Here is a 12,415-nt window from a genome sequence, read left to right as displayed (position 1 = left end):
TGAAATCTGTTTTTTGCGTTGGATTCCTTGTTTCTGGCCACATTTAATGATCTAATTTTTTAATATGACATGTTTATTTGAAATTTTATGTTGTATTTAGTTTCAATCATTGAAACAAAATAGCATAAATCAATGCTTTGAAAAAATATATATGTTATTGGTTACCATGAAATTGAGATTTTTTTTTTTAAATTGAGATATGTTAATATGGAAAAGGGTGTAAGCTTCCGCTCATTCTTAGTTGCAAAGTAATTTTGCTTTAGGAAACCATGAAATGATGAGGTGGAATCCACCAAAGTGGTACATCTTATTATTTCATGATTTTCCACAGGGAAACAATGTAGGTGACATTTGCCCAAAGGTGATGTCACCAAAGTTAAGAAAATGACAGTAACCTAGAGGTTCCTAAGCCCAAAGGTGAGGGATTTCAAAAGTTATTGTTCTTTTCACAGTAAATATAAATTTACAAGAGGACCAGTGCATTCTTAGCCCAAAGGATACGAATGTAGTTGCGGTTGTGACTCTTGTATGGTTATTGTTGTCCTAGTGACATTTATATGTATGTTTTGAACATAAAGATATACATCTCCAATGGGAAAGATATGATAGAACTGAGTGAAACCCACCAAAGTGGTACATTCAGTTCGATTGTATCTTCTCCAACAGTAAAGATGATAGTTTCCCAAAGGTTATGTCATCAAGGTTTGAGGATAATTATCCACATTTAAGAAAGGGACATTAAATTTGGAGTTCTTTTGCCCAAAGGTGATTGAATTCCGAAGTTAATGTTGTTTTCACAGTTAAAAGAAGAATATAAGAGCATCAGCTAATTCCTGTCCCAAAGGATAGGGATACATTTTTAGTTGTAACTCTTATTTAAAATATATTGATACTATTACATGCTTTTATATTATGATTTATATTTTGATATTTGGCATGTATTGTGTTCTTGTTACTGCTGTAGTAAGATGGCCATTCCCTCAAGTTATGTGTCTTCCATCCCAATGCTCACTGGTAACAACTATCAAAAGTGGGTGGAAGAATTAGAATTGCATTTAGGTCTTCTTGACTTAGACTTGGCACTTAGGGAGCCTAAACCTGAGCCTCTCACAGACTCGAGCAGAAGTGCTGAAAGGACCAAGTTTAAGAAATGGACTGAAGCAAACAGAAAGTGCATACTGGTTTTAAAAAAGGCAGTTCCTGAAATTATACGTGGGAACATAGAGATCAAAGACACTGCAAAAGAATTCCTGGATGCTATTAAAGGTAGATTTCAACACAATAAGAAAGCTGAGAAAACCACATTGATGACCAGGCTAATGAATACAAGGTATGATGGGTGTGGGAGTGTTAGAGAATACATTTTGGGTGTAGCTACTGATGCTGGTAAACTTAAGGATCTTGGAATACAGATCGATGAAGAATATATTGTACATATTGCACTGAATACCCTCCCTAGTCAGTATAAGGTTATCCAATCTACCTACATTGCACTGAAGGACGATTGGACCCTAAATGAGCTAATTTCCATTTGCACTCAAGAGGAAGAAAAATTGAAACAAACTAGGTTTGAGAGTGCACATGCAACTTTCCACAAGGGATCTTCTGGTGGACCAAGCAGAAGGAACAAAAATTTTTCCAACAGAGGAAGCGCCAAGCCATATGACAGGAATAATAGCTCTCAAGAACTTGACACATCTCAAAAGGCTCAGGATGAAGAGAATACCAACAACGTAGAGTGTTTCTGGTGCCATAAGAAAGGACATGTGAAGAAGGACTGTTTTATTTTCAAGAAATGGTTAGAGAAGAGGAAGAATTTAGGGGCTGATAAGCAGGATGATACCAAGAAAGGGTGAGGTAGAATGATCACCAGTAATTGAGAGCAAGTAAAATTTGGTCCCATCAAGTAGTTAGGATTTCTTTACATACAGTTATTTGAAATGCTTGATTAGTGGGAGCTTTGATTTTGTTTAGTATTTGTTTATGTTTTGAACCTTAGCTCGTATGTTTTGGGGCACAGTTTGATGAATTATGGTTAAGTTTTAGCATTTACATTATGCACAGTTATTTATTGAAATATTTGGTTTATGATTTTATTTAAGAATGTTTTTATAGGCAGTAATTGTCTTGGTTATAGGTAATATTTTGCCACAGTTCAAAAGGTAATGTTTGCCACATTTTAAGACAGTATTTGTCACAGTTCATAGGCAATATTTGCCACAGTTTATAGGCGGAAGGCCACAGTTAGATATTAACCACAGATCAAAGGCGATTTGCCACAGTGAAGGTTAATATCACAGTTAAGGACCTACATGGAATGACAACAGTGTAATTTGAGGATATGTCAATATTTCTATGATGGTATCCCACATAGATTCGTGTTAAGAAACTTACTTATGTTTGTAATAACAGAAAGTTGTATGCCGTATATTGAGGTGTATCTTCTGCTGTTATTCGATGTGAGTGGTTTTTCAACTGAATCACAGTAAGAGTGGTTAATGTAATAAGATTCTATGGCCACACCAATTTAAAAGACATCCTTATAATTAATGTAGCCCAAGTGGGAGATTGTTGGATTTATGGGCTAAATTAATTATTCGGGTTGATTAAATGGGTGAGAGTCAAATTGCATGAACCGGTTCGGTCCACTCTCAAGCTTAGGGATATGCTGGCTCAACCCATTGTGGTTTAGGGTTTTGAGTGCAGGACAGTATTATAAATACTAGGTTTTGGGTCCCTACAACCATTATTCACTCTTCCCCACTTTACCACTAAAGTGAGAGAACCAAGGAGGTTTAAGGGGTTGTAGAAGATCCATAGCCAAGCCAATAGAGCGAAAGTGGGAGTGAACAACATCAATCATCTTCAGCATACTAGGTGAAAGGTACAAATCGATCCTCCATAATTTTATTAGATTCGTGTTCTTGTTTTTCCTGTGTGGTTTCCTCCATAGGGTTTCAATCTCAAACCCATAGGGAGTCTCTCTCTCTCTCTCTCTCTCTCTCTCTCTCTCTCTCTCTCTCTCTCTCTCTCTCTCTCTCTCTCTCTCTCTCTCTCTCGACACTAATCTAATGTTACCCAAAAATATCTAGCTCAACATTAAGTTCCTCTTAGGCCTGCCCAAGTGCCTAGTTCTTCTTCTCCTCTTTTTTTTTCCTGGAAGTTATCTGAATACGGGAGGGTCAGGGTTTTTGTTGTCTTCGAATCTAACAAATAATAACTTTCTTTGTGTAATTGTTCCTTTAATTTTTAATGCATAACAAAAAAGATAAAATTAGCTTTCTTTTAAATGTGTGTTCTGTGTGTATGTATATGAAGGCCAAATTAATGCCTAAGGTGCTCATTTACCATATATATTTGCGGTGATAGGCAAAATAGCTGATCATAGCAATGGAGATGTGGCTGTTGATTCTTATCATCGTTACAAGGTATGGTTATTAGCTAGTTGTTGAGCCTCCTCATCCCATTAGAATATAACAAGTATTATCAATAATACCCGTGGGTGATGAGTGATGGACACTTCTCCTAATATTCATATTTTTTTTTTTCATTTTACTAACAATGGGTATCAAAGTCTTCGGTCTGATTAGTCCCATGGGTCCATACTAAAAACTTATCCTGATATTCAATTTAACAGGAAGACGTGAGTTCATTGAAGCAAATGGGACTGGATGCCTATAGATTCTCCATCTCTTGGCCGAGATTATTACCCAGTATGTAGATCATCATTTTTTCTTTTTCTTGTGGGTGTGGGGGTGGGGCTACTTTGTGAACTTTTGATAAACGATCTGAAATGATTTAACTCAGAGGGAAAGATTAGTGAAGGTGTGAACAAGGACGGCCTCAGATATTATAACAACCTCATCAATGAGCTTCTATCCAATGGTACGTATTAATAACTCACATTACCTAGATAATTTTAATATATATTAACCCCAATTTCCTCTCTCTCTCTCTCTCTCTCTCTCTCTCTCTCTCTCTCTCTCCACCAAGCTTGGATATACATTCTCTCGTGATGTGTAGGCATGCAGCCATTCGTGACTCTCTTTCATTGGGATTGTCCCTTAGCACTTGAGAAGGAGTATGGTGGTTTCTTAAGTCCTCAAATCATGTAAGTATCCGGGAAAAAAAAGCGGATTCGATTGGTTGGTGGATGAATCATAGAAAAAACTGAATGGGTGTTTAGTGCTCTTCACAACATTCAGGGGAGTTGAATGTTTTTCATTCAATCTCAGTATGACTCAGTCCATGTGATTGTGATGTCAATATGGGTCTATGGGACTAGTCAAGCTGATGATCTAGACATCCATTGTTTTAAAAAAAAAATCATAGATTTTTTTTCATAAATTAATATGAATAATTGATAAAATATAGACCGAATTTTTCCTTACCCAAGTCAAGAAAGAATGAGTGTGGATGTTGCTGATAGGGAATGGCACAAGAGATAGGGGGCACTATCGATTTCATTCTATCTGCTAGGGTTCAATATTAATTATTTCAGAATGATGGATGCCCCTTCATGAAGGAAAACTTCTCCCATAAAATATTAAAGTTTTATATCGATTTGTCTCATCCCCATATCAACCAAACTTTTTTTTGGCTATATTAAGGGATCTTATTAAGATTGTCTATTTGAAAATTTCAAAACAGACTCACTCAAATGACCCACTGGGCATGAAACCGCTTCCAATAATTTGTTTTCTTACCATATTCAAATCTTAACCAAAATTGACAACCCTAACACATGCCAAGAGTGATATGAATTTCTTATTCACAACATTTGAAAAGAAAAATATTTTCTTTCACAAGTTCTGTGTGCTGGCCACATGTACCTTACACAGCCCAATAATAATTCATAGGGAAACAATAGAATTTTTATTTTCTATCCAATAGTTGGGTTACCTATGCAAAAGGATCCCTTGTGAAATATATATATATATATATACATATATGTATGATAAAGATTCTTGTCGGTCTAGCATAGGCAATATCTAGAGTGAGAGGGCATGAAACAACTGTTGTGCCCCCCCCCTCCATGTGTTGAAGATGCTTCTATGTGTCTCCTCATTAGCCCTCCAACTAGTGTTGCCTACGACAGATGAGCAGGGTTCTTCTGTCCTATATATGGGAAAGAAAAGCCTAAAAGACAACGTACCCTTGCGCTTAGATACAATGGAGGGAAAAATACTGTCCACCCCTCAAAAAGGTAGGAATCCCGCCCAAGTTGATGCTTTTAGTAGTACTCCTATTGGCGTCTATGTTAATGTAGAAGCCACAATGCCTTTTAGGGCATCCTCTCCTTAAAAAAAAATAAATAAATAAAATATTCACATAGAGAAGGCACATATTTTGACTTTGATAATCTTTAGATTCAAAATATGGAGACAAACCTGATGGGAAAATTGGATCGTCTTATTTCTTATGCAGAAAGGACTATTGGGACTATGCAGATCTTTGTTTTAGAGAATTTGGTGATCGAGTGAAGCATTGGATCACCTTTAACGAGCCATATTCCTACAGTACTTATGGATATGCCTCAGGCTATTTGGCTCCTGGTCGATGCTCTAAAGAGGTGAGTGCAAGTTGCATTCCTGGAAACTCTGCGACTGAACCCTATATGGTCTCTCACAACCAACTTCTGGCTCATGCTGCTGCAGTAAATCTGTATAGGAAAAAGTACAAGGTGAGTTGGATCGGAATATGCTTCACACAAAGTTTGATGTTAAAGATTTTTTTTCATAAATAAATAAATATATTAAACCCTAAAGAAAATGAGAAAAAGCATAAGGCCTTAAAAATAAATAAATAAATAAGAAGAAGAAGAAGAAGCAAAACATGAGGGGATCGACCTAAGGGATTAATCAAGTTGGCAAGGGACCTTCACCTCAGAAAATGTGTGATTTTGAGTTCAATTCCCCTTACCTCTTGGGGCCACTCACACAGGAGTGTTTACTACTCTTCGCTGCTTTCAATGAAGGTTGAATGGTCCTCATTCAACCTCGCCCTGACTTGGTCCATGTGATTGTGATATTAGTATGGACCCGCAGGACTAGTCAGGCCGAAGACTTAAGTATCCCCTGTCATTAGCAAAATATATATATACAATACTGATCTGGATCAATCGATCCGTATCAGCCTAGAAAATAGTTGTTCTAACTTATTCGGAAATTTTTTTACCGAAATATTTCATTAAAATTTTCTGGGTTTTTGGAAATGTGCAAAAGCTAAACCATCTTGGATTTGTGAGATCAGAAGCCCCAGAAGGGAAAGATAGGAATCACCCTGGTGACAAACTGGATGGTACCCTACTCCAGAAGCAAATCTGACATTGCTGCTGCTCATCGAGCTATTGACTTCACTCTTGGATGGTAAGCTAGTGTCTATTTCTCAGTTTATCCAAGAATAACTTCATCACTTTCAACCATGACACTAGCTTATAACAGTTTGTTTGAATTACAGGTTCATGAACCCATTGACCTATGGTGATTATCCTGATAGCATGAGAGCTCTTGTTGGTGATCGGCTACCAAAGTTCTCAAAGAAGCAGTCTCGTATGGTGAAAGGATCATTGGACTTCCTTGGCTTTAATTACTATACTGCAAATTATGCATCTGATGCTCACTTGAGGAGCACTGGTTACTTAAGCTCCACGACTGATTCTCGTGTTAATCTAACAGGTGAATCCAGTCCAAACCAATCACCAAGTTCAATCAAGTTGGTATGATAGCCATCTTTATGCTAACTTTCTCTTATTTTTTTCTATAATTTGACAGTTTCAAGGAATGGGACATTGATTGGTCCAGCGGTATGAACTTTTACCCTTAGAATCTTCAATTCATGCCAATCACTTTATTGTGGTGTATGGAAGTGTGGCTCCTAAGCCTAGACACAAAGTGGGATGAAATGGCAGTCTCACTCTTCATGATAGGCAGAAATCTCACCCCTATTGATGTTTCCATCTGTGCTCCCAGTAGCTCCAGTGCTGATGTAGGGGCTACATTGTCTTTCACAAAACTCTTATATATATATATATATATATAGTAGAACGCTACCTGATAGTGCAAATACACGCCAGGGGGCATGACCAGTGGGAGGGGGCGAGTGAGCATCTCCAACATGGGGCAACGTGGTCTTTTCGCACCCACCATGTATATATAGGTAGAGGGCTTAGTGAAAGTAAGTGTGGTCTATGCGCCAATGCGGAGGCCAATGGGAGTGCATATAGAAGCGTCCACAAGAGTGGATTTTCACCTTTCATGGGGTCAGGGTGGTAATTTCACCCCCTTTGTGTTTGGACAGAAGGGCTACATTGCTTTTCAAACTTCTTTTTTTCCATATATATTACGGGAAAATGAAAACTAATGAGTTATGTTCCCTACGCTCTCTCATAGGGTCCTGTGAAATGACCCTCTACCCTCTGCATGCTCTATGATGGATACCCATGTGTGCTCTCCGATTGGAGGGTGTAGAGAACTTGATTGATTACTGTTCTCTATTTTTTATTTATTTATTTTTTTTTTTTGGTAATATCAAATTTATTGTAAAAGAAAGAAAAAAAATATATACGGATACAAGAAGGGTCACCCTTAGATGGAGGCAAGCCCCAAGACAACCATAACACTACATAGGACCAAAAGGGGGGGAAAACCCTGCCCAACAAGCCCAATGTACATCCAAAGAGAGAACAAAACATAAATAATCACAATCACAATCACAAAAAGCAGAAATTTTAATTAAACACCCAACTTCTCCACAAGGAACGCTCCCTAGTCATATAGTCTTTGCGCCCAAACATAGAAGGTGACAAAATGGCATATTCACCCCTATGAAACACAAAAAATCCAACCATAATTATGCCCATGTGTGCGCCCCCTCATTGGCCTTTGCTGCCAACTAGGAAATGTTCTTTTCCAAAAAATATAACTCTACTCAGAGATGTAACTTTTTTTTTTTTAGGTAGAAAGACAGACGTGTAACTAGATGAATAAATTTTTGACCCTATCAATGGTGTTTTACCTATGTGGATCTTTGTAAAATTAAATTGGTATCTTATTTTTTGCAGACTGATTTTCCTTCATTCTATGTTTATCCAAAGGGAATTCGAGAAATTTTGATCTACATAAAGGAAAAATACAGAAATCCCATCATTTTCATTACTGAAAATGGTAAGAGTCCAAACTATTTGTGTTATCTTTTATTTCGAATGGATCAACTATTATGGTTAATTATTTCTGTTTTTGTTTTACCAAAATAATTTCTGTTTTTGCAGGGTTTGGTGAGTCAAACAACAGCAGCCTACCCTTGCAAGAAGCTCTGAAGGATGACAGGAGAATTGACTTTTACCTTCGCCATCTTTGGTATCTTCGAAGAGCCATCGAGTGAGCATTCTCTCTAAATTTCTAAGGATTTTTAAGGGTGCAAAAAGATCATTTAAGTATCATACATTTATTAAGGGTGCAACTTAGGGTGGGCTAACTCATGGCCAATTGAGCTCAACCCAATTTCGCCTAGGTTGGGCTGGGTTTTCCTGTTCATGTACTGGGTTAGGGCTGGGAACCACCAACAATAATGGGGCACTTGGTTAGGGCTGAAGTCTTTCTGGTTTAGCTTGCTTGGACCAAAACCAAATTTCTTCTTTACAAATTAATTAATTCATGAAAAAAAGTATGGAGTTCCCGGTGAAGAGATAACCTTTTTATTTACAAATATGGACCTCTGAAAGGATGGAGAAGAGGTATTTCAGGTCTTAGAAAATAGGGTTGGGAGTTCACAATGGCATTCAATATTCCAAGAGTCAACTCAAGCATCAAATCCCCATAGTTGAGAAGATTATTTTCACCTTAGGTGAAAGAAAACTTCTTCCTTAAAAAATAAAGTAGAAAAGAAGTCTGCGTGGTGCCTGTGTCTATGAATGAAAAATATCACCCCTATTGGATGCCCTCACGTACTCTCATTGCCCCTTGCGCTGGTGCAAGGGCCACGAAGCATGCAGTAATAAATAAAAAAAAAAACACTTTGAAATAATAGATTGCTTGTGTTTCACACACTTATAATTCGGTTTTTGTGTAGGAATGGTGTGGATGTGAGGGGATACTTTGCATGGTCATTATTGGACAACTTTGAATGGGCCAACGGCTACACGATGAGATTTGGCAGTTATTATGTAGATTACAAAGATGGGTTGAAGAGATACGCGAAGCATTCGACCATTTGGTTCAAGAAATTCCTCAAGAACTAGACTTATTGTTAAGTAATCCCATATTATCCACTCTACCTAATTGATTAAGGAGCTAGATGGGATGATGTGCCTTGATTGTTAAGTTATTAAAAAGCTTAGTAGTCAAATTCAAATAGGGAACTAAAAGTTAGTAACAGTCTTGTTAGTGACAATTTAAATCATGGTTTTGTAGCAAGTGCGAGGAATGCGTGAAGCACTTCAAAAAGCCAAGCAATTGGGGTTCACCACCATTGTCATTTGGATTGATTGTGAGTTGCCAAAAAACTTTTTGGATTGAGAAAGAGAGGAGCATTGACCTTGGGGTTTGTTCCCTTTTCTTGTGAGATATTCTCTCTTTATTTGAACACAAATATGTTTAAGTTTCAGATTTGTTGTACAAATAGGCTCCACATACAATATTCAATATACTTGAAGAATTTTAATCCAATTGTAATTTTATACATGAGAATAAACATGTAAAAATATAATAAAAAAACTACAAGGAGTGCCAATTTCAGTCTAGGTCAAGCCCAATCATCTAAAGCCCGAATTGGCCTGGCCTAATTAAGAGATGTGTTGGGTTCAAGCATGACATATTTGTAATTGATCATTCTTAATGCAAGGGCGTAATCTGATGGCGTCTGACTAGGTTCGATAGTTACTAGCTCAACATAGTTAGAGTCTGTTTACAGCCCAGTTATTTCGCTCGACACATTAAAGCCTAATTATATCCATTTTAAAGATAAATTGTTAATCAGCCCTGTTTAGGTTCTCTTTGGTTTGATTTCTATTTGTATTTATTTGACTTATTTCTATTTTTATAAGTGTTTGGTATAATTTATAGAACTTATTTCTATTTATAAAAAATTAGAATAAATCATAAATCACAAATTAATCTCTAGCTATTTGTGGTTTGTGGCAACAAATCTTTATATTGATTTTTGTTACCTTAAATGAGCACTTATGCTAAACTACTCAAAAACAATGGTAAAAAGGTAACTTCAATATGTTTTATATTTTTCTAATAAAAAACTCCAATTCATATCATCGCTCTCGCTCAAAGCTCAAGGCTGAATTTGAAACTTGAAACATATTTTCTCATTATATAATCTATTTTATAAATAGAAACATAAGAATACTATTTGTGGTCCATAATTTATTGTCATAAATAAGTTCTAAAAAATAATTAATAAATACAAATAGAAATCATACCAAAGAGAGTCTTAGTCCCATCAAAAATCAATATCTGATCAATCGTTTATTTATAAACATATGAAGCACAATTACTTGCACAGACTAGTCACACTATGAGATCTTAAAGTGGACAAGCCCGATAAATCTGACTGAAATCAGCCTAACAACTGATTGACACCCTACATTAGACTTTTTTTTTTTTTTTTTTTTTACTTTTTTTCTTTTTTTTTTGGGGTGGGGGGGGGGGGTGGGGGGGGGTGGGGGGGGGTTGCAAAATGGAAAGTGATTTGATTACAAGGGTTCCTCGTTTAGCGCTTTCTTTGTTGTGCTAAATGAGACAGAACACACTCATCTTTCACTGTTAATTAGTATCAAATATGATGGAACCAACATACTCTACTACTCTATGCCATGAACACCACCAGAGGTCCCCTCCCTCCACCACCCATAGAAAGGGATGCGTGTGACCCTAGGTTGACTGGAAAGGTGTTCATTGCCACTGGGACCAGGATGGGATGATACTCTTGGCTGGTGCAACTATAAAAGATAGGATCTTGAGAGTGTACTATCCAAAAATTTTTAATTTTTTATGGTTTGTCACCTGGCAGATCTAGGCACCCACATACTTTTTTTTTTTCCCCTTATGGATTGAGATCAACTATTACCTCACTTTATTTTTTTTTTTTTTTTTTTTTTTTTAATTTAGAATCTTTTTCCCAACCATTTAAGGTGAAGAATTTTATTTATCTTGAGAAATAAAAAAAGATAAGAAATCGATCTACATATAACTAGGATCTCAATAATATTTTTTATTCAAAGTTTAGTAGTTTTATGGTTAGATCTTGATCTTTCTATTGGACTTTCATGTAACAAACACTAACTTTATTTTCTCTCTTAAAAAAAAAAAGTTTTATTTCTCTTTCAATATTTTATCTATTTTTTAAATAGATTTGGACTTTATCCTATCAATATGATTCTATTGAAATTTTTTATTTTAAAATTCAGTATTTTTTTATTTTTGGTTTTTTTTATTTTTTATTTTTTTTGCAGTTATTATAAGCATAACTTATTTCTTGAGACGACACTACTACTTTTGTCCCTTTCAAACCTTGCATAGCGGGAGCCTCATGCACTATCTAGGTTGTTCTTCTTCATTTTTTAAAGTATAACTTATTTTCAGTACAACTACTTTGTGTCACTGAAAAGTTTCCATGTTTTAAATTTTAAAATATTCAATAAATTCAGTTGAAACAACCCTTTCAACCGAAACCCTAAAAATTTAATTTAGTTATAAAATATAGGCCACTTGCACTAGATGACCCTTAATATAATGCATATGGGCTGACATGAATAATATATCAAATCGTAACATAAACCATAAAAAGGGGTTACGCCAAGATAAAAAAAAAAACAATTCTTATTTAAATAGTAAATAAATAAATAAATAAAGGGAGAAAATGGAACCCTCACGAGTACAATTATGCAAATCATAAACGGTATGCTGCACGCCATCACCATGCATGGGAATATAATATAGCAAACTCAATTGATAATGTATACACCAACCAGCTGTGATATTGAAGCTAAATCAAGGGTATTATATCCCATATATAGTGTAGATGCCATTTATTAAATGTACAATAATTAATTAAAGGGAAATTTACATCTACCTTCTCTCACCTTTGGCCTTACTACATCTACTCATTTTGTTTCGCTTATTACAAATAAACCCTCATAACCTAACACCATGAGTGGGGTATTAGTTCGAACCTACAACTTCTCAATCTTCTTCTTAATGCAAATAAACTTGTTACCTCATGGATTAAACAATAAAACATGAGACAGTGGCTACTCTAAGGAGTATTGGAAGATCTGCATATATCTCATAATCCTAACCTCGAGATCTTTCTATGTTTTTGAGAAAGCTTCTCTTTGCAATTGGTTTTCTTCTTTTGATCAATTCTTATCCTTTTACTTAATTTCGTGCACTGGAAGCAAAGATTC

At 35.9% G+C, this 12,415-nt stretch overlaps 1 protein-coding gene across 2 annotated transcripts; it reads left to right on the top strand.

Annotated features, from left to right (window-relative positions):
* The first annotated feature begins 3,373 nt into the window (after positions 1–3,373).
* Positions 3,374–9,555, top strand: LOC122061010 (beta-glucosidase 12-like). Of its 2 annotated transcripts, none has more exons than XM_042624159.1 (11): positions 3,374–3,428; positions 3,638–3,713; positions 3,808–3,885; positions 4,024–4,111; positions 5,428–5,683; positions 6,253–6,368; positions 6,460–6,677; positions 6,774–6,805; positions 8,096–8,165; positions 8,270–8,378; positions 9,070–9,555. In XM_042624159.1, the coding sequence occupies exons 2-11, from the start codon at positions 3,662–3,664 to the stop codon at positions 9,236–9,238; spliced, it is 1,188 nt and encodes a 395-aa protein (XP_042480093.1). In that variant the 5' UTR covers positions 3,374–3,428; positions 3,638–3,661; the 3' UTR covers positions 9,239–9,555. The 2 variants fall into 2 exon arrangements, with proteins under 2 accessions (XP_042480093.1, XP_042480092.1); XM_042624158.1 differs by having other exon boundaries at positions 8,063–8,165; positions 9,070–9,554.
* Positions 9,556–12,415: the final 2,860 nt, after the last annotated feature.

The sequence above is a fragment of the Macadamia integrifolia genome, chromosome 14 (genome assembly GCF_013358625.1).
Source record: "Macadamia integrifolia cultivar HAES 741 chromosome 14, SCU_Mint_v3, whole genome shotgun sequence".
Classification (NCBI taxonomy): Eukaryota; Viridiplantae; Streptophyta; class Magnoliopsida; order Proteales; family Proteaceae; genus Macadamia; species Macadamia integrifolia.
Note: the sequence above shows the minus strand (reverse complement) of the source record. Positions and strands in the feature narration are given on the sequence as shown.